General features: G+C 39.6%; 1 protein-coding gene and 1 long non-coding RNA gene across 2 annotated transcripts; one reads left to right on the top strand and one right to left on the bottom strand.

The window, feature by feature from the left end:
• Positions 1–811: 811 nt before the first annotated feature.
• On the bottom strand, positions 812–24,272 carry ccdc120b (coiled-coil domain containing 120b). Its single transcript, XM_032548920.1, has 11 exons — positions 23,797–24,272; positions 12,023–12,165; positions 11,840–11,936; positions 11,303–11,433; positions 8,690–8,791; positions 8,476–8,596; positions 7,360–7,419; positions 7,079–7,232; positions 6,854–6,955; positions 5,192–6,229; positions 812–3,311 (listed from the first exon to the last, which is right to left on the bottom strand). Exons 3-11 carry the CDS (start codon positions 11,886–11,888, stop codon positions 3,215–3,217), a joined length of 1,854 nt encoding a protein of 617 aa, XP_032404811.1. The 5' UTR covers positions 11,889–11,936; positions 12,023–12,165; positions 23,797–24,272; the 3' UTR covers positions 812–3,214.
• Positions 15,449–18,412, top strand: LOC116710099 (uncharacterized). The gene is made up of 2 exons (XR_004337040.1): positions 15,449–16,529; positions 16,596–18,412. It is a non-coding gene; the product is annotated as an uncharacterized LOC116710099 (long non-coding RNA).
• Positions 24,273–26,257: the final 1,985 nt, after the last annotated feature.

A 26,257-nucleotide genomic window follows, 5' to 3' on the forward strand; every position in this document is an offset into this window, starting at 1 on the left:
TTGCCCGTTAGTAAATTAGTGTTTTTAAAACATGATGACAGTGGTTATTAAGCCTTGAAAGGCCTGCAATAAAGTGACCTCACTTACTTAATGTCAGCTTCAGTGGCACTTCAGTTTATTGACCACTAGGTGTCGTACCCGAGCACCGTTTTATTGAAAGCTCCAGTGTTTCAACCACATCGTTTCACTTACTGAAAGCCGGGATCCACGATCACTAGTGAAAATTGTGAAATGGTTCAAGAGGTACGAATAATGTTGCACGGTACTGCATTTAGATTATTCTTAAAGGATAAAAACTATCACCACTAGATGGCAGTGTTTCACCAGGATAAGCTGGCGTCTTATTTTCCACTTCTGCGGGTCATTGGTACGGGCTCCGTACATTGGTCCCTCAAACAGCATCTTAAATCGTGGCCCAAACGACCCGTAACCGATAACATTTTATTCATTCTGTTTTTCAGACAAATCATTTTCAAAACTGGTGCTTTAATTTTCATTAATGTTTCCAAATGGGTGATCTGTAAGGCGGTCAAAAGACATAGATCTGTAAAGAATAAATCCGAATTGTTACGATTTAAAATATTTCACATAGAGATGTTGCTTAGCAACTAAACACCAAATCACCACGCCATTTATTTTTAAGCAAACATACAGTAAACACACGATATCACATGAAACTACTGCTCTGAAAAATCAAACTTAATCTAAAAGAGTTTATAAGAATTTAAAAAATCTTTGATAATTGTAATGTGTCAATTTTAACTTCTGCTACCAAATGTCTTGGAGAAAATACTTCAGAGGAATATAGAGGTAATTTCAACATGACACTTTATTTAGTAGAACAAATGCAAAATCTCAAACGTACAGCAGAGAGCAGGTCTGTTAAGTCAAATGTCATAGGCCTGATTAGGAGACGAGGGAAAGATAAAACAGCTGCATTTATATATTTTGAAAAAAAATAGTCAAATTATATATCAACGCATCACACTGCTAGATAAAATGGTTTAAACACACACTGGCAATTCCTGCACCAAGAGCTACAGTAGATGGCTACAAAATGTTATAGGTTCATAAATATAATATAGTTTGAATACATTTTGCTTTAGAGCTAAATTCATAGCATTTATTTTGTATTTACAGAGTACATAATATGAAAAATACCTTTCTGACCCCCAGTGCACAGCAGTTTGGTCTTTGATTTCAGGTTTTTAATGAGCTGGGAAGGAGATTTGTGAAGCTGGAAACTGAAACGCATCAGAAAACATGGCACTCCACAGCGTGATACACTTTAAGACAGTGAAAAAATATAGAGTCACACACTTAAATAATCACATTCAAATTAGTTCTACAATGGCAATGCTTCAAGTATAAAAACCGACAACAAATACAATTTAAAAAAAAAGAGAGAAAAAAGTTATGGTACACCAAACAGTATTTCAGCTTTTCTAAATGCTACAGAGTCTGATTAGAAAATGAATTATGATGCAACATATGGTAGAAAAATGTAAAATGAGGTTTTCTGTTAAACAACAACAAAAAACCAGCACATGATTTACAGTCCCTACAAATACAGACCAGTTTTCATTTTATTTTACAGGATGCAACAGTGCGAGACCTGCTCACACCTTCGCCGAACGCTGCAGCAGCTCCACTACCACAAACCACCAATAATACTCACTTGGGGGTGGAAGGTTGAGGTGAGGTTATTTTATACTATACTGTTATGAGATTAGTTGGGAATAAAATGCCAGTGTGAAACTCCTCAGCACCATCCTCACCATCTGCACACCGACACCCACAGCAGACGTTGAAAAGCCTCTTTAGCTTTGCCTCATAGCAAAACCTCACTGCTGCCCGTCTCCTGGCGACTACTTAATAGGGAATTAAGGCTTCAGATGTTTATAAAGTGCTCTGTATGACACTCAAATCCAGCTGAATGTAGTTTCATTCGTTGTCCCACAGTCATGTGCTACAACCATACAGCAGGTCTCACTCCAGCCCTACGCGTTTACCTGCAGCTGGTTTTAACTCGTCTGTTGAGGTCTTAACAGAGAAGGCTTCATTTATTACCCAGCACTCATCTGAGTCTAGAAAATAAAAAAAAGACAATCAGTCTATTAACTAATTGAGTGACATCATCAACGGTTTCACTTTGATTATGTTATAACTTTTTACAGATTATTGTTAGCACATAAGTTAGCTAAAATATTTGAACCAGCCTGATCACCGTAACATTTTTATTGGGATTTTAAAGTGACAGACAAATACAAAGTAGCGCATAAATTGAGTAGGAAAATTGATGCAGGATTTTCTATATTCTACAGACAAAAAGCAGGAAAGTGAGGGGTGCGTTTGTATTCAGCTCCCCTTGAGTCAATAACTTTGCGTATATTTGTATGCCTCACTTTTCTAAACCATCCAGAAAACCATGCATGTTTTTTGTTTTCCTTCACGTTTTTGCATCAGCGTATTTCGTCCAGTCTGATGTTTGTGGTTGTAACGTGACAAAAACTGGAAAAGTTCATCTGCTACGAATACTTCAGCAAGGCAGTGTTTGTAAACATCTTGGCACTTCCACCTGAGCGTGATGTCACTACATTTCTTGCCGCCCTGTTCATTTTCATAAAATACTTTTCTTTAAAAAAAAGAAAAAGAAAAAAAGGAGAAATGCTAGCGAGTGAATGGTAGATGAACAGTGAGGCATGTTTTCACTTTTTTTAAAATATAGTTTAGAAAAGCAATCATGTAGCTATTTTGTTCAAATGGAATGAGACCGTAACTACTGTTTATCACATATTTGAGAAGCAATAAATTACCCTCTGTAATATAGCTGTTTTTATATCAGGATATACAAAATAGTTATTTAGAGATGTCTATATTCTGTAAAAAAGTATATCTTGGGAGATTTAGTAGGACCAGACGCGGTGTTTACTGGTATTAGATGTTTCGACAAGTCAGCACTTGTGCACATTCAGACAGAAACACTGGGTTACAAGTTTATACTGTTGGAATCAGACAGAACACAGGAAATTCTTCAGCTTTTTTAATTCTTCTTCTGTTGTTTTTTTAACTATACAGCTACACTTCAGTCTCATTCTGCTGAGGTTGCCATGTTTTGCTTTGCTACTGAGGTCATGTTGTATCCACTTGTAACTTTTAATCGAGTCTAGGTGAGGCTACAGTGTTTCTGCTGATACGTTGCATCGTGCGGCTTTCAGACCAGGGTACCTGGGTCCGCACTCGGCTCTTTTGGGGTCGCCTCTTGCTTTTGTGGATCTGGAGTTTCCTGGTAGAGAGAAAACTCCATTGACCTGGGAGAAAAACACACACACAAAAATTATGGTCAGTGCATGAAACCCATAAAGGCAGTATGTTAAAAGTTTTAAAAAAATATTTTTAAAAAAGCACGTTGTTAGGGAGCTGCATGGAGAAGCAGCAATCACTAGTCTGGAACAAAGTCCCAGAAAACTGCAAAATTGCTGAAACACTGATTTCTTTTAAATCAAGGCTAAAAATCCACCTGCTTAGTGTTAGTTTTGATTCATAATAACTGGAATATTGATCATTATATATTATTTGATGTCCACTTGCTTCATAATTTTGATGATGTCATTTGACAAAATTAAATATTTATTGCGCATTCACAATTATGATGCAAAGTACTTTGATGTTTTGTTGCCACATGTGAGTGTTTTTGATCATGAACAACCCATTTGGGATCATAAAATTTTGTACAGGGCACTTCAAAATTATTGCTTTGTGGGGAACGATTCAGAGACAGATTTGTATGTGCTCTTCGATCAACGTCCTGTAGCATGACCCAGCTGTACTTGAGATAAAGGTCACAAACTACAAGCTAAATTTGATTGGTACTGCTTTTGAAAAAACAAACAACAGAGAGGCTAAATGTTAGCATAAGGCTTTAGGTGGGAAATTTATGCTTATTCAAAAATGCCCCCATAAAATTAGGCAGAGTTGTAAAATTAGATGATGGATCCATTCATAGCGGATAAGGCTAGACTAGAGTAACATGACCGTCCTCTGCTGGATAAGAGCTAAACAAACATGATCTATAAAAGCAGAAAGGTCAAAGAGAAAAATACACACACAACATTCTCCTTTTAAGTAATTATCTCCCAAACAAACAAAACCTGCTAACTCCACCTCATTAGGATCTAGTCAGTAGTTTGTGTATTCTGACAGTTACAACCTCCAGTCTCCTTTAAACAAAGTGTAAACTTTGTGAAGTCTGTTTATTTTTCCACAAGCAAAGAAAAGTCAACAAGCATAAATCACTCAGTGAAAGTCACAAATGTGCTGCAGATTTAAGACAAAATGCTCCCTGTTAAACATGTTGCATACTAAGGTTCAAAAATGTTTAATTGAGGTAGGTATAGCATATGCATTTATTTCTACCATTTAAAACTTCACTAATATAAAAAGCTAAGCTTAATTCAAAAACACTACACAGTTTACATATGTTTTTATATTTTGGTAAAAATGTTTATTACTCACATGACAAATTAAAAGTATGCACCTCCTACATTTACCACCTCAATCTCACAGGACTACCGGCATTTTCTGTCACAAATGTCTGACAGAAGGAAAAATCTGAGAAGGTTAAGAGTTTTGTTTTTTTCCCCCCACACACCATTCTGACTTCACAATGTAAAAATATCCTACTCTAAAAATCCTAAATTCTGGCCTTTAACCACATGTATCATTTTTTCTTGCAAATTTACAACTTCTTAATGTCAGATTATCCAAGTTTATCAAAAAAAAAAGTATATGTTTTTTGGTGTAAATGTACTCTGGCATTATTTTTTACAGTGGAGAATTAGGGTTATTGTAGATTAAAAGGAAAAAAAGTCAGACATTGTCTTTTGTTGTTGATTCAGCATGACATAAATTCACATGCCTGACTGTTCATGATCCAGACATTTAATGCTTCTGCTGTTTAATTTGTCTTCTTCTTTTAGCAGTGCATTGTAGTCAGACAATGTGTCGACTTTCCTTACAAACCACAAGCTAAATACTTTACACTCTAAAGTTAGGGACAATCTAGAGCATGGAGAGCATTTTATTTTTCAAAAACAGAATGTTGTTTTAATCTGTTCATTTTACATAAATATGTGTAAATTCTAGCTTTTGACATAGAATATTCCAGTCATGTAGACATTTGTGTACTGACCGTCCATGCAGGGGGTGACCATGGAAGCTTGCTGACTGGGGTATTTGAGGCCTTTGGAGGTTGGCCGTTTCCCCTTGAAGGGACTGGGGATGGTGCACCAGAGGATGGGGATGCGAGAGCCGAGAGATGCCCGCTTCCTGGGCCTTAGAGGCAGAAGGAGGGTAGCCGAAGGCGTTCCTCAAGTACCAGTCCCTCAGTCCCTCCAGGGCGAGAGCTTTATGTAGGCTTCTGGTCGAATCTTCTGGAGTGGGGAGAGAAAACTGCGGGGGCCTACGGCCAAAGGAGGGCCCAGTCAGCTCAGTCTGATATGGGAGTAGGTTGGGGATGGAGGATGTGGTGGTGCCAGTGGCAGGAAGAGAAGACTCATACGCAGAGAGCAAAATACCGTCTTGTGAATGTTGCTGCAAAGGAATGAAAGGCCCACAAGATTTGGTCCTGGTGACCTTGACCCTACGAAGCTCCGCCTGGGACCCTCTGAGGACCATGGGGCTGTAAGGACTTGCAGCACTGGGAAGGTTCACCTGGGAATGGGAGAAGCCGTTGGCATGTGGAGGCACTGCAGCAGTAGAGGAACGAGGAGAGGACATGTCTTGCCAAATTCTGCCTGTGGACTGGTACAACTGGTGCTGCACCTGCATCCTCTGCTGCTTTCCCCAGATGTAGTCCATCAGTAGTTCGTTGTAGCCTCCGCTGGCCCCTCTGCCGCCCACTGACAGACGCATTTTACTCTGCTCCACGGAGCCGTCGCCTTGGCTCTCTGGGCTGCCGAGCTGAATCTGCTGCAGTTTGCCGTCGGTCAGGGTCTCGGAGCTCTTGTACGGTCCTCCCCGCTGAGGCATGCCGTTTCTGGGTCCGGGCTCGTCTGGCAGGCTGGAGCGATCCAGGAGGGCCTCAGAGCTGTTGCTGCGCCGTGCTCTGGAGCTGTAAGGGCAGGTCCTGCGATCAGAAGATGAGCCCTCCTGAGCCAGGGGAATCATGTACGGCACATCCAGGCTGCCAGACCACTGCTTCAATCCATTACTACCCGATGCGTCAGACCTGCAGGAGGATTAAACACAAGAACATGAAGACTCACAAAGACAACCACAGATAAAGATCAGTGGACATTTTCTGTATTTTTTAAGTGAGTCATAACATGGCAGCTAAATTTGATCAGTACAAAACTACAAGTGCATCAAACCAATAAAAAAAAATCTAAATATCAAAAATATGAAGAGCTGCTGTTTGCATGTTGTATAATAGGTGCTCCTCAACAAACAGTGTGACTGATTACATATCTTAGATTAGGGCTGTCCAAAATGTGGCCCGGGGGCCACTTGTGGCCTTTGAAATCATTTTGTTTGGCCTCTGATCACATGTCAAAAATGGTAAACAACTGATGACCAAGAAAGATGTGGAAATTGTTTTACTTTTAATAAGGCAACAGTCCGAAGCCATTTATTTCATGATTCGTGATGAACATATTTCAGAAAAATCTGGTTTATTGTTGAGCAGGGAAAATAAAATAAAAAAAGTTTTTAAATCACAATAAACAAATTTTTGCATTTGTAACTTAATGAATCTTGTGGCCCACTAGTAGTTTAGATTTGTCAGTTTTGACCCCAGGAGAAAAAGTCTGGACACCACTGTGAGACAAAAGCCATCAGAGCCATCACTGGATACCTGATGTGAACGCTGATTGGAGCAGTTCGGGCCAACAACGGAGTTGCTGGAACACTTCTACCTTCAACATTAGAAGCACTTCTGGGTAAAGAGTGAGTTGGGCTGCAAAAGTCAACACAAAGTTTGTATAACTTACACAATAGAGATTGTATCCTGTACGTCTATAAGTGACAGAGGGACCAGGTTGGCAGCAGAACGTGTACAACTGAACTCTTAGACAATTACCTCACAGAGCTTGTGACCGAGTTGCGACGTGTCCTCATTTCATAGTAAATCTCAACAGGAGAGAGTTTCCTGCTGATTCTGTGGTCGGGGCTTCCCACGGTGAGCCGGGGCTGAGACAGGGAGCGCTGGTCAGCAGCAACGCTGGGTGAAGAGTCTATGAGGAGAAAAACAGCAGCAAATGACGACCAACTGCAACATACACCAATGAATACCAACCATTCCTGGGGTATTTAGGCAGAGTAAAAAAATGAGAAAAGAACATTTATGTACAGTCAACTCACCGTTGTCGTGTGATGTTGAATCCGACATGGAGCTGGTGCTTTCTGACATCACAGTGTCCTCTAAAAGACAGTGAGTAGTTCTGGTCATGGGCTGATTAGTTAATTTGGTGATGTTTCACTTATGGTTGCTAAACATAAGTGAAACAGTGAGATTAACATTGTTGTTTGTATTCATTTCCTTCTCCTGCAGAGCTTGCAGATGAATTCCTCATGTTAAGCCACAAAAATCCAAGTCTTTCATTGGGATTTATGTCACAGAGCAACAAAAAGTAGTGCTTAATTGTCCTCTGAATAAACATTACTCAGACAGGTTTAAATAAAAATCCGTACTGTAGTAAGTATTGCATGTATTTTAATATCAGTATAAAATCAACTGTTTAGACGTTTTTAGATTAGACTTTATTAGTCACTCAGGTTCCTCTGGGAAATCCAGTTTCCAGCAGCAGAAGAAACAGCTTAGCAAGAAACATGAGGCAGCAAAATGTAATAAAAACACAAATGGAAATTAATTAATGTCATATTTTTAGAGAAATTAAAGAACAAGCAGCCGTATGAAGACCAATATCTCAGTGCTCATCAATAACAGATAAAGGTAGTAGCCATATATTGTAGAGGCAAATATGTTCTAGATATACAGCATGTGAAAGCATGTCTTGTGATAATATATCCTTCCAAATAGTGCATCCAGGCATCCACTGCAATGTCACACACACTGTGGTATAGCAGAGGCGATTCAACATATTGTGCAGCTCTAGTTCAGATGTGAAGCATTTTAGTGAGCTACTATGGCTCAGTCAAAGTCCACACCTAAATTCAATTGAGACTTTAAAGTTGATGTTAACAGACGTTTCCCATCCAATCCGATTCAACTTTAGCTAAACAATGAGCAAAAGAAATTAAGTCTCTACGTGTGCAAATTAAGTGTGACACTTTCAGATTTTTATTTGCACAACAACTGAATACTAAGTAACCTTCTTTACAACAATACATTACTTTGTGTTGTTCTATCACATAAAATTCAACAAATGGGTTTATTGTTTGAATGTGAAAAGAGTAGAAATACATCTGCACGTCACTTAAGGTTTCTTTTCATTTGGAAGAAACAATGTCTTTCACCTGTATGACACCCCCTGTGGACTGTCCTCTTGCTGTTTAGGCCATTTCTGTCTGACTCAGAGTGTCTGCATAGAGCGCCGGTGAAGATCGCCTTCATCTGCTTTCTTTGGCCGGAGTCATCCTGAAGCCAGACAACAGCCGTTCACATTATGACACAAGCACAGAGATCCAGCTAATGTGTAAAGCACTATTGATATTCAGGGGGATGGCTTACCTCTGCCTTGGTGCTCGGCGCCAGGCCAGCTCTGCGCTGCACCAGTGGGGGTTTCTCCCCGACCTCCAGAGGGAAAGAACGCGGCAACTTCCCAGTCAGCTCCTACAGAGGACATTTAGTAGCGACTCTTTACTTGTCTGAGAGATCCAAGATGAGTTTACCGCACATAAATCCTATGAATGGTATTATGCACTAATATTGCAACAAATCAATGGAGACAACTGTATATAAACTGTTGTGTCAGGAGTAAAATCCTGCAGAAGAGCAGCCGTTCAAAACATCTGAGACGAGCTGCTTTGTCGCCATTTGAGTCCAAAAACAGGCGAAGTGAGATGGAGTGACTCACTACACATCCAGCTGAAAATGAAGGGATGTGTTAAACAGCTGCAAAGAAAAGCTGAGGGCCCTGTGGCCTTATTAACATGTGCTGACAGGCTCTCAGGAGCAACTCATCTGCAGGCCTTTGTATTTGAGAAAACGGTGCGGCAAGTTGCTCCATCAGTCCGAGCTCAACGGTGGTGAAGCAAAGAGGGTGAAAATATGGAGGTAAACTGAACGTGAATGCAAACGGACAGGTCAAAGAGAACAACACTTCTCAGTCACATGGAGGAATTGGGTCGCTCTGTTAAATACTTTGTCATTAAGAAATATTTACAGACGTTAATCTAATTTTTATGTCTGTGAAAAAGTAATTTTATTGTATTTAATAACTTTAAAAAAAGAGAAAAAATGTTAGGACAGCCTACCCACCAAGAGCCTGTTTTACCCTCTTTTGTCACAATAACTAATTTTGGAAAACAATAAATGGTCCCAGAAATTATTGCGATAAATTATAATATTGGTATTTTGAGACCATTTTCAACTACCGTAATATAATAATGCAAGAACCCCCTCTCAAAGATCAATAAACTTTAATTTCCATTTAACACTGGAACTGGGAGACACATTAAGTGTCCAAAATAAATAAACAAAACAACCTAAACAATAAATAAAGTGGATTGTGCAGTCTCAACAAAACACAAATTCCCTTCAGATCACATATTAGGCTCAGACAGAGAAAACAGGAAAAACTCCCAAAGAAAAGTGCAAACTAACCACTTTGTACTGATTGTCAAATGTTTGCAGCATTTTTAAAAATGCTGGCTTTTCAATAATATTAAAGGGCAGCTTCTCTAACAACACAAACAAGCATGCAAATGGATATTATCACGCTCATTTTAATTTTTTATCTCTCATGCAATTAATTGACTTATTACTTATTGTGACAAGCTTATGTGTAGCCATCTGCCAATTTCTGACCCCTCTCCTCACGTTCAGCTTTGAGATGTGTTTCTAGGATTCTGGATGGTGAGCTGATCATAATCCGTCTCAAGTCATCGCTCTACAATGAACACAATGATCAATTCCTCTCACATTATACAAACCGAGCTGAAGGATCACAGGCGTTGTGCTCTTTCAGATTATGCACCTGGTGCACTAACCTGGCAGGACCGGTGTGTGTGAGACCCGTGCGATTGCTCCAAAAAGCTTTTCAGTTCTGAATGTGGTCGGAAGTACCGGCCTCATACATATGTTGTAGTCAGAACAAATGCACTATTGTTTGGTCGATTCCTTATAAAGTGTTGCTATGGTGAAATGAACCAGTCATATCTGGTCACTATGTATGTTTGTCTCTGTCTTGAGAACAACTGGTTTGCATTATGTCATGATTTCAGCCCTTCAGCTCTGCCCTGGCTGGGCTGATTACTCATTTCCCTCACCTGCTCTGTGCTGCTCCCTATTTAAACAGCTGCTCGTCACCAGCTCAGTGCGAGATCGTCTGTTGCCACTGTCACAGCTTTCAAGCCTTGTCTCATGAGACAAAGAGTTTTCTGATCCTGCCTGTTTTTGACCACAGATCTTTGCCTAATCCTTCTGCTGTTGGAAGTCCTGTTGCTGAACCCTGCCTGTCTCTGACCCTGCCTCCTGCCTTCTGGTTATTGGATTTTCACTGCCTGAGACCCTCCGTGCATGACCCCGGACCGTTTCACGACTCAGCCTCTGGTTGGTGGATTTTGTCCCTGTCTTTTGTTTGTCCCCTGAGCCCTCCCTGGACCTCCCATTGTCCATTCACCCAACCCTCCCCCGGCTGGACTCCTGACCCCTGTGGATCCCCCACCCCTGACCCATCAGTGTGATCACACCCTTCTACATCATTATTTTTGTAATAAAACTTGTTTTGACTGCGTTTTGGGTTCTGGCTGATTTTGCTCTTAACGTTACACATTATGGCCTACACACAGTGCTTTGAAGGTCTCACAACGACAAACCTCCCTGAAAATGCTCAGTGACAATGTTACTAGTCATGTACCTGACATGCTAATGTTTAATTTCAGCCATTACTAGTGGAAGTACAAGTGAGGATGTTATAATTCATTTTGCAGAAAATGTTAAAATGCCTTCAGTTTTAATTGTTCGGTTTTATTTTTCGGCATCTTGTGAAAGCTGGTAATATCCATATGTCCAAGAGAGAAATAGGCTACAATAGGTTTTTTTCACATGGTGAAAGGGAATACATTTTTTTTATTATTTTTTATTCCTGACCTTCATTTGGTACGTCTGAAAGCTACTCACCGCTTCCTGCAAACACACTTGTTTAAGCTCTCCCACTCTGGCATTGAGGAGAGCCTCCAGGGTCTGCTTTCTCTCCTGCAGAGCTGCAATCCTCTCAGCCTGCAGTTTGCTGTCCTGGCAGCTTTGAACATCTGCAGGCCACAACACATGTAAAGCATCTTTAGATAGCAAACAACAGCAGCTTCACATTTAGAGCAAATGACTCAGGTTTACATGTACAGTAGCTAAAAAAAGAACCTGGTGCAACGAGTGTTTTTCCCATCATATCACTGTCTCTTTTTTTTTTTTTTTTTGCACCGTTTTGTTCTCAGATTTCTACTTTTCTCAAAGTATCTTCCAGCTGTAGTGACACTGTGTGAACAAAAGGCGTTCACACAAGCAGATGTTTTTTCAGCTGACTGGTCCCATGACAAAATTTGTCAGAAGAAAAAAAAAAGCTACTAAATAAATTTCTCAGGCCATTTCAAGCTTGTCCAGACATGATGGGCTGTTTTTTCTCTTTGTTTTCTTACACAGTGAGACGACTCTGCTACTCACCAGGAGTCCCCAAACCCATGGATGTTATCAGATGTCCTTTGACCTCCATGCAAAGTAACTTTGGGGACACAACTCACTCTCCCAGCAACGCCCTTACCTGGATGAAGATGGATTAGAGATCATTTGCATCTGAAAGGCACAGATAGAAATGTTTGCAAGTTTCAATCTTTCCTTCAGTATGACCTTGCAGCCATCTGTGGTGTTGAGGTGTGGAGGTAGCAGCATTTTCTCTCCAAATTAGCAGTAGATGAACATGGGCGGGGTCCGAATCGTGGGAGACACACAGCGAGGCGCTGCGCCTCGGCTCAGATGAATAAAGTCAAATTCTGAGAGAGATCAAAGGAGAAATCCACATTAATGTTATTATATTATTAGTTTAGAATAAATATGGCACAGTTCTCTGCTGCTTTAGGTTGACAAAAAATAGGAATTTAAAAGTAAATCAAACCACATAGTGCAAGTAAAAAGGATGAAGGAAACTGATGGTCAGAATTGCAACAATTCACCGATACACTAACTCTAGATACTATTGTAAGGCCTTGCAAATATAAAATTTGTCACATTGCAACCACAAACTTTTAGTATTTTATTGGTATTTTATGAAATAGACAAACACAAGGTAGGGCACAATTGTAAAGTTATAATATCAAGGTGTTTATTAATTTAAAAAAAAAATAAAACATGGGGATATTTAAATTGCACATTTATTAAAGTACAGAGACAACAACTTTAGGCTTGTTTCATTACATTGGGCTTAATTGTTGAATTAAAGGGGTTGAAAAAATGCATCCCACACTTTAAACGTATAAAGAATTAAGAGTTGTTTTGTGTTGGCCAGCCATGTTAAATCCAAAAAGAAACATCTGCAATTCTACACTGAACTCAAATCCAGTTTTGAGTCTGATTTTAACATGCGTGTAAGAGATTCCGAAAGAATGACTCTAAAATTAGCACTCTGCTACAATTAGCAACTAATTAATTTGCAAAAAGATGGGAAATGAGACACGATAAGTAACATTAATAATGTATGGACTGAATTAGAGGAGGAGAAATTTATTCCCTTAGTAGTTTGTCCATGTCTTGATTAAAGCAAAGTGAGGAGAAGAACAAGAAGAAAGAAACCAGAAGGACTGAAACCTGGTTGGTGGAATCGGTAACAAAAGTAGGAAATCAATGTGTATTATTTTATCTCCTCCTGTCTTGACTTCCAACTCCCAAATTTCAGATTTTTCACCACTGAGACAGATAATTCTGAAAATATTCCAATCAAGAAATACATCCAAACCTTTGAAAAGTATTGTTTTCAATGAACTGAGGCAGGTATTGTTTTGTTTCCATGTAGTCTATGTGCCAAATGCACAAAGCTTCATCTCTAATATCCAACAGAGACCTGATATCCAAAAATAGTGACAGTGTTTTCTGCCAAAACCCCCTTACTCATCGCTGCTCACAGATCGCTGCCATAAACAATCGCCCTTCTGTCTTTTTGCCAGTTGCTTAAATCATAAAACGACTTCCGGCAGCTCACAAATCCACACGGAGGGCTCTTAAGGCCTGCCGCACAATCGCCGTGGCTGAGGCCGCTTCAGCCGGCGCTGCATCTTTGAAACAGAAACATTTATCTACCGGTTAGTTAGAGCAGCCACCTTCGAAGTTCTGCTCACAATCAACCGGCTACTTCCTTGTTTTCTGTGAAAACAAACACTAGATGCTTCAAAAGGTTGTGCTGGCTTCTGTCCTGAAAGTGAACCGGTAGCTAGTGTATGTGTGAAAGCCTCCGCCCCCCTGACCTCCCTTTGACAGACAAGTGGGAGCCTTTCACAAAAAACATGTGGCAGACTTACGACTGCCGCCCGGACAAAAGCTCGTCACATGAATCCCGTTAGACCAAGTGGAGTCTATGATGATCGGATTTTCACTGCTAATCTAATGGACTGAGAGGAGGGTTTTTTTTGTTTTGTTTTTTTACCTGAGATAAACAATACACCGTCACAACTGTTATCCGATGGGCGGCCGAGTGGAAGAACCACAGAGAGAAGCGCTTGAGAAAACAAGTGGGAAACATTTGGTATTCATCTAGGCAGCTGAACGCGGGAGCCAAAAGGTTGCCATGCCTCTTAAGAATTGCTCTGTTGTGCCACAGAAACATTTGCTCAGACATTTGGTGCCTTTCTCAATAAAAATGTTCCCACCATCTTGACCAAAAACAAATATTTCACTCTCGCAGCTCTGCTCGTGTTCTTTTAATCCTTTGGCATACAAAGAAAAATTTTAAAAAACGCACCACTACATTGTTCCTGTCGGTAAATGAACCAGTAGATCCAGGGGCACAATTTTCTCTTTAACTTTACAGTTTATGTTCACCAGATCTGCCTCTCTAAGGGTGGATGATTTTAACAAGGTTTCATCATATGAAACAAGGTTTTTTTCATATTGTGCAGCTTTTTCCACTTTGTGGCAACAAACAACTACTAAATCGATTTTGTTGGGATTTTATGTGACAGACCAACACAAACTAGTTGGGAAGTGGAAGAAAAACGATTCATGTGCAAATAAATAAATAAATTATGAAGGCATCTTTTTGGTGTCAGTTAGATAAAAACAAGTAGTTGAACTTTATCTAGAAGTATAATAGCAAATAACACAACTGTATGCCACACTTTCCTTTGTGAAAGAACTGAAATAATATATTATTTTCCTTTCAGTATACAGTTTTTTATTATATAAGGTCTGTGACAGAATGTTTTGTTATACATTAAGAGGAGACATAAGATTTTTAAAAATAGAGTATCTCACAAGAAAAAAAAAAGTGTGTTTGTGAAGTGGATTTATGGAACGGGTTAAATGTTGGATTGAAACAATATAAAGACATAACTCAGTTTAAAATAGGATATAAAAAGTCATTTTAAATGCTTCTATGTTGGAGGATGTAAGCTGGTAGAGAGTGAAAGACTCGGTTCTCATAAGACTGTTTTTGGTGGATCTGGGTTTGACTGGAAGAAATGGACTGGGTGTTTTAGCTCTCTGTCGTTAAAGAAATTGTTATTATTGTTCTATATTTTATATATGCAAATATTTGTTTCTTAAATGAAGAATAATGTGTAAAAAGTAAAATCTAATAAAAGGGAGACAGGATTGAATAAGTTTATACTTCTACCTAACTAAAAAAAAACAACTATCAAAAAACATATTATGACATTTGAATTGTGAATAGGCAATACATTTTGCTGGATGATAAATTGTCCCAGAAGTTAATGCGATAAAACGATAATACTGTTATTTTGAGACCATTGACTGGAAGACATTATTATCCAAAATAATTAAAAAACAACAAATAAAATGAATTATTAAAGTCTGTAAACAAAATTGTACTTCATAAAAATGGCTAGTTGAGACCAAAGCACCAGACTGAAGACTTAGTTTTAGGTAGAAAAACAACAAACCATGCAAATGGAAATTATTGAGCTCATTCTAAAGGTAAAGGTAATTTTATTTATATAGCACATTTTCAGCAACAAAGCAATACAAAGTGCTTTACAGGATTTAAAAGTTAATACAAACAAAATAACAAGCCAAAGAAAAGATCAAAAGAAGAAAAAGCTAATAATGTTGACCCAAAGTATATAAACTAGATACTCCTATTCAGGGTTGGTAGATAAGAATAAGTAAGTATCTAATTCCTTTTCTGGGTTGGGACAATAGGAGTCTAAAACATAGTTGCTAAGGTAGTTTTTCTGGGTTCCAAGTTCTAATCCCTATTCTGCGTTACAAAATACATGTAGGTATTCTCTGGACTTTCTAAGTGTGCTCTAAATTTGTAAAAGTAATGAGTACTCCACACTTTGTAAGTAATAATAAAAACTAAATGTTCCTGTTCTGGAATATTTTTTTCTGGATTCTAAGTTTGTTCTAATTCCTTTTCTGGGTTGCAATAATAGGAGTCTGTCTGAATAATAATCTAAATATTAATCTAATATTGATCTAAATAGTGAGTACTCTACAGTTTCTAAAATATAAGCTAAAGAGTGACTAATAAACTAGAGTCTCTGAATTCCAAGTTTGTTCTAATTACTTTTCTGGGTTAAAAGTGAGTACTCCACAGTTTCTAACAAAATAAAATAAAAAAGAGGAAAGGACACATTAGGGCAAATAGCAACATTCAGACAAAACAAAGGGCAAAACAAAGACATGAGTGAAGGCGGTGACATCACAGGGCCATGAAACCACGTTGCTCAGCCTCCTGGCAGAAGTCAGATAAGATGTTGTTATCGAGGAATGTCCTTGGGAGCGCTCAGCTCCACAGCTGCATGGATAACAGAAGGGGGTGAGGTGGGAAGGAGCGTTATGTTTACATATCTTCAAGGAGATTGGAAATATGCAGCCCTTCCAAGGCAACACGGGGAAAGCCAATTCAGATACAGAATGTCTTAGGTCAGATAGATTCTAAATTTCAATCTTCCCTAAAGTCTCTCCAATACATCTCAGTTCCCAATCATCCAAATTAGTTTGGTCACTCCACCGAACCAAAACTAGCAACTTCTCCAAGATCCATTCCGTTAGTGAGTTTTGAGTCCTCAGCTGGGCTGCGAGTCTCAGCAAGGCTTGCATCCAACTTGTGTCTCTGTCCACACCAACAGTCTGAGTGTTCGCTAGTTCGGCCAAGTCCATCACAAATTTGTCAATAAGCCAGGTATCCACAAGCTCCAAACAGCAGAAATCCTGTTATCATGAATAAATCCAGGGTGTATCCCGCCAGGCGTGTCCCCGCAGGACAAGAGGGCTCTCCTGTGCCCAGTCTTCTCGTCGAGAAAATTTGATCAATTGCATTGAGAGGCCGGTTGACCAGATCCATAATTTGTAGATCTGGAGGATGTGCAAAGAAAGGCTCCAAAAATATAGAAAAAGACAGGACAAAAACAGAGCAAGGGAAACAGGGAGCAGAGGGGAAAAAAGCGTTCGTCTTTACCGAGAGCAAGAGATAAAAAAAAAAAAACTAATTTATCATGCGATTAATTGGTTATTATTTCTTATTGTGACCGGCCTATTTGTGAATGTTTAAATAAGCTAAACTAATTAGGTGTTAGTTTCTAATGGTTTATCTTTGAACTGTGAAACAGTTCAAAAGGTCTGACAACTTTTTCATGGTGGTATTCATCTCACGAGGACAACATCTTCAACGCTGGTCGTCTGTCCAGCAAAACAAGCTTTTTTATTCCAACTGAGCTCCTGGTTTCTCTAATTAAATTACTGGAGTCTGTATGGGTCTGGTGTGCGTAACGACTATCAGATGAGATAAGTTGGCTTTGAACAATACAGTCAGTGTTTGCTACACTTCAGTGTGTAATTATAATAGCCTGGTTGTAGCTAAGCGTTGTGCGTTTATGAGGTTTTGGAGAAGCGGTGGTTTGCACACAAAAACAGGCCGAACAAAGAGGACGACCAGGTTTAAACCTTTGATCATTACGACGTCTAAAGTACAGGGCACCTGACTGCTAAATGTTCAAAAACATCTGGTTTGCAGATGTGGGCAGGTACAAAGGAAGCAGATTCCAGAAGGATGCTGGTGGGACAGTGGAGAATCAGATAAAGACGTGGAGAACAGCATCAAAGAAAGGATTACATTAAAGCATCAACAGAAGAGACCCGAGCATCAGATCATCAAACGCATGTTGACTTTGCATGTGTAGAGCTTTAGATGGCACCCAGGAGGACGTGTTAGCTAAAAACGGGCTGAGAACTACCCTGGTACAGATCACAACACTGGAGATGCCCGAACGTCGCATCTCCATCTTTGGACTAATACACGAGAGATTATAACGTTCACAGTAAGATTAACTCTTCAACTCGTACGGATTTATACGCAGCTTTTATCCCTACATGATTCCAATCGTTCTGTTTCGCTGCTCTGTGTTTTCATCTCACTCTTGTTTTATTTATAGAGCACGTTTCATACGATCAAATGCGTCCCGAAAACAATCAACAATCACATCAAAGAATACCAACCAGGAAGTAAAATTATTAGGCAACTAGAATAGAAAGTGTCATTAACTGAGGGCACACAATCTTAATCAACAAAAAACAAATACATTCATTAAAATAGTTGAAAATGCAGTGTGGTTTCTATTCTCAGTCTTTACATGATAGTCCTAATGCAAGTTGTTTTTGAAAGACTTCTCCTCTCATCAAAAAGGATTCATCAGTTCAGTTCAGAACTGATAGGAACTGAAACGTCTCTAAGAAACAATCGAAATTAATTTACTGTATGTTATACATGAAGTAGAAGGAAACTGACATTAAGAACAAATTAAAAATGCAAAAGAAAAAAAGATATCTGAAAATTTGAAAAAAAAAGTTAATAAAGGTGGAAAATATAAAGATTAATCAATAAATCTCCTGTTCAGATTGTAGATCTGAACAGCATACAGCTGTAGCTGAGTTTCATTACAAATGTGAGCAAATCTTTGAGTTGTGCTGATGTCGAAAAAAAATAAAAATTGCCAATGAAAGTAAAATCACGTGTTAATAAGCTTGTTCTCGCGATAAGTCATTACAAATCATGTCAGGGACGGATGTTGATGCATATACCACAAAAATAAAAAATAAAAAAAGCAACACTCTGTGCACTGAATGCATCAAAACTGAGAACTCACTAATTTCTGTCTATAGACAGTATCAATAGATGTTTTCAGTTTAGAGAAAATATGCATATGCTCATTTTTATGTGTTCTAGTCCAAAGGAAAAAAAAATGTACATTTGTGAAGACTTCCAAATATCTGCATCAGTGCATCTTTACTTTAAAGGAGGGAGTCTCCAAAACAACTACTGATGAATCAGATAGAACGTGACTGAAACTTCTGTCTTTCTCCAGAACAAACACAAAAATATTTAGCAGAGAATCCTATTTATTGACACATTACACACTGTAGGAAGTCCGTTTTCCTTCCTACAGCAGGCGTCTTACAATCTGTAGAAATCAAAACACTCACAGCTTGTATGTTTTAAATTCTTCACCTTCCTGAGATCAAAACCAGTCGTGTGGTGCCACTATTAGAAATTCATTGCTGAAGAGTTTGACCTCCAAGAAATCCACGTGTTTTTACAACAGTAACTCGTTACGTTTGCTGAGCAGCTGACGCATAAAAGAGCAGCTGGAAGCGTTCGTCCAGCTCGCCGTGGACAGGTGAGGCCGACACCCGCATGTTGACTGTTGGTGTTGACGCAGCTGCTGCTGTTGTCAACTTACACATGGTACCTACCCCCCCTGCCCACTCTGCCGCCCGCCTCGGGGCCGGGCTACAAGTCGGCACCTCCAGTTGGATTAGAGCGAGGATCACAGCTTAGAGTTTATATAGAGCGTGTCTCTTTAAAATGACCATGACAAAGATTGCAGATCTGAACAGCATACAGCTGTAGCTGAGTTTCCATTACAAATGTGAGCAAATCTTTGTGTTGTGCTGATGTGGAAAAAAATAAATACATTCCAAATGAAAGTAAAATCACATGTGAATAAGCTTGTTCCCGCGATAAGTCATTACAAATCATGTCAGGGACGGATGTAAACATTTTTATTATAATTCAGTAATCATCATCATCTCTCAGCCATCAGAGGAGACATCTGTGTCTTATTCAGGCGTTGGAGCGACAAGCTGCCTTGGAACAGCTATGAATGCTGGGGTTTGGGGAAGTTGGGTCGGCAATTTTACAGAAGAGCTATGGATTCAACATGTGTGAGTGACTAGGCCTCCCACTGTAAACAATAAACCAATTAACCGCATGACAAATTAAAAGAAACAATTTTCATTTGCTTGATTTATTGTTTCTCTTTTCTCTCATTTTACCAAAAACTTCATGAGTCTTCAGTCTGATGTTTTGGTCTCAACTAAACCTTTTTTGGAAGGATAATTTTATTTCCAGAGTTTTCATAATTTATTTCATTTGGTGTTTCTTTTGTTTGTTTTTTTATTTTGGGTATTCCAAATATCTTCCAGTTCCAGTGTTTAAATGTTCATTAGAATTTAAAGTTTATTTATGAGAATGTGTTCTTACAATTTTATGCAATTATTACTATTATGTTACTTGAAAATGTTCTCCAAAACAACAATGTTATCGTTTATCGCAATAAGTTCTGGGGCAATTTATTGTCCAGCAAAATTGTTATGACAGGCCTATGAGTGTCGCACAGCATTTTATGAACTATGCGATGCTGTGAGATCTCTGGTGGAGCCAGATGCACATTGTGCAAAATAAAACAAAACAAAAAAAAACCATCATCCTCCAACTACTTCCTGTCTTCTTCTTTGTCGTTTTCACCAGTAGTAACATCCGGTTGTTGATCACACGATGCGTGTGATGTGAAAAATGTGTTTTGATACGGATGGAAAACCATCTCATCCTGACGCTAATTACATTTTTTAATCTGAAAACGTGATTTTTTTTTTTATTGTCATATTTCAATTAAGCCAGTTTATTTTCGTAATTTCAAGTTGCACAATTTTCTCGTTAATGGAAACACAGTTACAGGCTTACACTCTGTGTGTCGTCTGTCCTCCGAACCTGTCTCTGTGTGACTGCAGTCAGCTCAGTCACTGTGGAGGTTTTACCCCCACCTGAGCGACCCCAACCAAAGAAACTGTGCGAAAGTTTACAGGAGGTCAGGTGACCCCCACCGACCCCTGATTACAAAGTAATCTCCAGCTGTGTGATCTGTATCCACTATATACTGATCCATAAACACACCAAGCAGCACAAAGGAGGCTCACACTGACCAATCAAGTCGGTGTATTATTCCCCCTTCACTGGCCTTGAGTCACCTTGGCGCCTACCATGGGCAAAACGTAGACCTGCTGATTGCGATCCACCTGGAGTCTGCTATGATAGGCTGGGGGAGGAAAGTGGAGTAGCAATAAAGAAAGGAATGCGCTCCTGTAGTCCAAGGGGATTATTTCCATACGTTTCCTCCCCTCTGCTCTACACACCTGGAGGGACTCTTGCATGTACTCCAAAGAGTGTTTCTACTCTCTGTAATCCGCTTTGTTGATTTTGGAAGCAGCTCAGCGCTTTTGTTTCAGTCAGATTTATGAAGGCAGCCCCGGCCCTGCAGTCAGAGGCTTTACTTACACGCACATACAGTAGCTTCTCTGATCTGATTTCATTTTCCCCTTTTGTGCTTCTTTTTTTTCGTGCTTATGCGATTTAAAGACAAAGTGGGTTATCCTGTGGCTAACAAGACCACCACTTGATAAGGTCTGGGACTCGATTCCTCCCCAATGATGTTTTCAGGGTTAAATCTGTGCAGATGTTTAAGTAGATCCGTGTCAAGAGAGCGCAGAGGACTTTTACTAAACCAGTTGCTTTGGTTATAGAAAAAAAAATTAAAAAGATAAGAAGAGCAGAAATAAAAACGGATCAAAATGACAAACAAGATAAAAAAAAAACCTCTGTGATGCCACTAGAGGTGCATCCCGGGCCGCGTTTACATTGATGTGGATCCCTGGGCTGGAAATCGTTTTGGTTCGCTAAATAATGCTAATGCTATTTATGCTAATTGCAGTACATTTATATGTCCTATATATAACCAGATATGAACTGATGATACCAACTGATTCGATTTAATGCATCCCTTGGCTAATAGCACCATGTTGTTTCCCCCTCCAAAAAAAAAACTATAATTTTTCAAATACTTTGTTATTGTTTATATGCACAAAAAACCCAAGATATTATTACAACTCACCTGGTATTAGTCTATTTCTCATAATAGTACAATGTTTGCAAACATGTATTCATAAAAAAATAATAATAATCTGTGGGCAGCCCAAATAAACTGTAACCTTGGGTTACCGCCACTTTAAGCCCTTTCTAAGGTTCAGGCCAGGTTGCACCAAGAAATCACTAAATACACCAATGCAAGCACCACTAAACTGCGCTGACAACACTCTTCCATGTTGAAGTTGTTACAGAGGGAAGAAGACCCATTTCACTGCTTTCAGAACAAATGAGATGTTTAATATGAAATCACAAGAAGCTCAAGAGCTTATAGAGAAAAAAACTTTTTTTTTCCTTCAGGCAAAACAGAGACTTTTGTAGACTATAGTAAAAATGTATAAAAGATAAAGCGGCTCTCCTTTATCCATTTGATGACCTCAATTCTATCAGAAAATTCAGGGAAGGGATCGTTTATAATGCTACAGGGCGTACATACCTGATGATTGTCCTCACAGGTAAAACAAGATGCTTAAACCTGTTTAAAGTGTAATTACCAAAATCGCATCTTTGCTTTGAACTATTAAATCATGTGATGTCATTAGGCTCTTCAATAACTGAATAAATGATTCAATGATCTCTTAAATAAGGATTTTGCATTCAAATATTAAGCTAACTATCGTTATTTTGAAGTTATTTTGAAGGAATAGAGGCGAGTACGTATAGTGCTACATTCTGAACAGTGAAATAGAAGCTTGTTTTCTTTTACTTATTATTATTTTGTACAGCCTCATCTGTCCCAGACACTGTTTGCGTCAATGGCTCTGATAGCTTCGGCTCTGTAACACTGGCTTGTAACGTAACAGTTTTATTAACGTGTAACCTGACATATAAATTAGATCCATTTTCAATTCATCCACAAAGCAGAACTAAAGATTTTTGGTTTTAGTTGTAGTTTTTCAAGATTGGCATACATCGGAATCAGGCCAAAATCTGATATCAAATCTCTGATTAGCACAGATATGACTAATAATTCACTCTCAGTTGAATTTTACATTTAAAAGCACATGCAGGGAGTGCTAAAGTGAAGGGACATGACATCACGTTTGAGGTGATCTAGCAAAAATAAAAACCAAACGTTGTATGTCCAGACAAATTATTTCATTTGAAATAGCTTAAACTTTTGAGTAATGAGATTATGTGTCCAAGATACTTAATGTATCTAAAATAACACGCACTGAATTTTTCAGACTGAAGTTTTTGATCATGAATCAAATAGTCAGACTTGGTTTGTTCTTGAAAACCTGGATGGACCATTTGTTTACAGAAAGGTAAACCAAGCACTTTTAAAAAATGACACAAGTTTCAACTGTCTACCATTGCAACACACCTAATATCAGAAATTTACTGAAGACGGATCTAAACAAGATTCCACTATGTAGATGTTTACCAGAAAACAGAGGCAACAATCCCCCTTCGGCTCAAAATAAAACCATATTTAAGTTCTGAAAACAAAGACAAAGCAAAACATGGGGGTAAGTAGATGACCCTGGAGGCACTGACTGACCAACAGCTTCTTCTGGATTAGCTTTTTCACATCCCCGCAGGCCTCCTGGTTCAGGAATCTGTTAATAATAGGGCTTAACGAGTCTGCATGGGAACAGGCAGCGCTCATGCAGGTGGAAACAGCGAAACGTGTGAGAGACAGCCGTATCAGGATCCTGCCTGAGAATGCAGCAACAGGGAGAAGTTGTATTCCCAGGAAGCCTGACACAGATTTGTACTCCTTCATGGCACCTGATTATATTCATGTATATGGACGCGCATTCCCCGCTTTCAGTGTATTGGTGCCTGCCACGGAAAAACAGTGCGCTCGCTTGCACCCAGATGAAAAATATTTGGCCTTATTCCATGCAGTCCTTGCATTTAATGCGCAGACGTGTCGTTCAGCAAACAGCATGCCCCTCATTAAAGCCCGGCTTGTCAGGCTGCAGCTACCCTGCATTGAGACAGCAACACCGGCTCTTAATGAGCCACCCAGGACTAATTCATTCGAGCAATAACATTTCGCAGGTGTGTCTTTAGGCTGGTCTAAAAACAGGAGCTCTATTTATTTTTTTATTTATCTATTTTTTTTTAACCCCATAAATGCTTCTGTCGGCGTCGACTTAAAATGTTAATGTAACACATAAAAGCAGTGCTGACGAAGATGCCCTCGTCCGCCCAGTCAGGATGAGAGAGACATCTTGGAGCTTACCAGAGAGCATGACCGATGCCTTCGAAGGTCTTCGTGGTCCTCCGTAGCAAAAACCCAGCCGGGCAAAAACATTCCTGTGGCAGACTAAAAGACAAAAAAAAAAAATCCCCTTCGGTGAAAAAGCTACAATTAGCAGAAAGGGGTGGAAATTCGTCGCACGCGATTTAAAAATTAAAAGCCCTTCGTTCACGGTGGCTCCGCGTGCCAATTGTAATTCACCAGCAGCCTCGCGACCTCCGCTGCGTCGGAGCCGCGCGCATCTCAGTCAGCAGCCTCTTTTTTCCGCGAGAAGAAAGCTCCCCCTTCTCCACCGACCGAAGAGCCGCTGTTTTTCACGGCCAGCTGAGACGTTACTGTCACAACACGGAGGCCCCTCCCAGATGTTTCACGCCTCCCAGTGATACTAATGTCGCCCAGTTGTTATTAAGCGGAGTGGCATGAAACGGAAAAGCAGCAAAAGCTAATTGAAGTGATTTTCCTCCTTTCCCTTCTTGGTTCAAGTAAGATTAAATGTGTGTTAAACTTAAATACATTGTTGCTAGAAATAGTTATTAAATATTCTAAAAGTAAAATTGCATTTTTGTGTGTGTGTGTGAGGGGGGGGGGGGGTGCGGGCGTGTGTGTAAATATATATATTTTAGTTCAGAGAAGATGAAAGAAAGTCACTTGAATCAACACAGAATAGTCTACAGTGCATTGCGATTGTTTTCATAACGCTTAAAGGTGGGGTACATAATTTTTATAAAATGTTTTTTTATATACATATTTGTTAAGCTATTGCTTTGTCATGAGCAGGGATGGCATAGTAACTTTGAAAAAGTAACTTTAATCGGATTACTGATTACTCCTTGAAAAAGTAACTTAGATTACTGATTACTTCTTTTGGAAAGTAACTAAGTTACATTAAAAGTAACGTTTTTAGTTACTTTCAGCAGCTGCTAACAACAACGCTGTGAAAATGACATTGATCTTTGCCAATACTTAATTGTAACCTATTTTATAATGGTAACATCAACAATGTGTCTCCACTTATAAGGTTGAACTGAAGGGGAGATTTTTTTAATGATTACAGTGCAAAAAAAAAAAAGCTTTAGAAATTTGTGCGTGGGTTTGTGTGGTCCAGTATTGTCTGGAAAACTATAAATAGGATTTTAGACTCTCCCTCCTCCCCCCTCAATCCCCGCCCCAGCCTCCAGGTTCTGCGTTATGTCCCTGCCTTTGCTGTCAGAGCGCAGCACACAGCGCTCCTCCTGCCGCTCCACAACTCAGATGTCCCGCTCAGTGGCGCAAAAGGTGGCTATGCAGTGTATGCAACGCATAGGCGCGCTGCAAGAGGGGGCGCAAAAACCATGTGGGGAATTTTTTTTTCTAGTCAGCATTTTATGTACTTAACAGTGTATGAAATGATCAATAACAGAGGAACAGCACTGATAAGGCGCCCCTCTCCCTGCCAGCCGCTCTTCCCTTCCCATACCGGCAGCTTGGGCAGCGGCCCTTCGAGAAACCGCTGAGGCGCGTTTTTTTTTCTTTTAAATTTGTAGTAATGCCTCGACAACAGGGAGCTAAAGATGGGGCGCAGAAAAAACTCCGGGGCACAAAACAGAAAACGGAAGAGGGGGAAGGATAAAGATGTTGGAGAGACGAAGAAAAGCTTTTCAAAGTGGTTGAAAGACAGAAGGTAAGAAATGTCAGTGTATCAACAAGAGAGTTGTAAATATTCAGGTTAGCTTAAGCTAGCCTAAAGTGACAGGCGGTTGTTGTTGTCCAATACGGGACGCGATTTATTCCGTATTGCTATAATGTCTGATAGACACACCAATCACACACATCTCAACAATAAGTGTTATAATAATGACCAAAACAAAACACGGGAAATATTAGGGTCAGCTAAATTGTCGTTGCGGAACCTAAATAGGACCCCACGAACTGACACTGTTGTCATGGTTACCTAGAGACGGTTGCTACGCAGCCGCAGTGCGCTGCTATCAACCAGTGTTGTTTTTTTTTTAAAATGTCCACCCGATACTACACCGTCCTTAGAAATAAAACCTCTGGCAAAAATACTGATGGTAGTGGGAAGACACAGGCTAAACAATCACAGTGAAGTTTAACAGGGGCATTAAAATAAATGTGTCGGCGACATTCAGTGGCCCACAGTGGGTTTGATATCAGACAGAATGGATCAGGAGAGGAACCGCAGACCCGTCAGAACCTAAAGAACCAGACATCAGACTCTTCATCCCTCAATCATTTCCGAAAAATAATATAGATGGCAATTTAAAGAACAAATCATACAAATAGATTAATAGTAAATAAACTAGAAAATTTCGGAAGAAATTTAGCCGGGGCCTGCCAAGGCGCGCCCGTGGGGTTTGGGCCCGGCGTCGTCACGCAACAAATTGGCATCGACGCTAAAGAACGCCGCAACATAATCAATGGCACGCGGAGAACCGCAAGAACG

The sequence above is a fragment of the Xiphophorus hellerii genome, chromosome 20 (genome assembly GCF_003331165.1).
Source record: "Xiphophorus hellerii strain 12219 chromosome 20, Xiphophorus_hellerii-4.1, whole genome shotgun sequence".
Classification (NCBI taxonomy): Eukaryota; Metazoa; Chordata; class Actinopteri; order Cyprinodontiformes; family Poeciliidae; genus Xiphophorus; species Xiphophorus hellerii.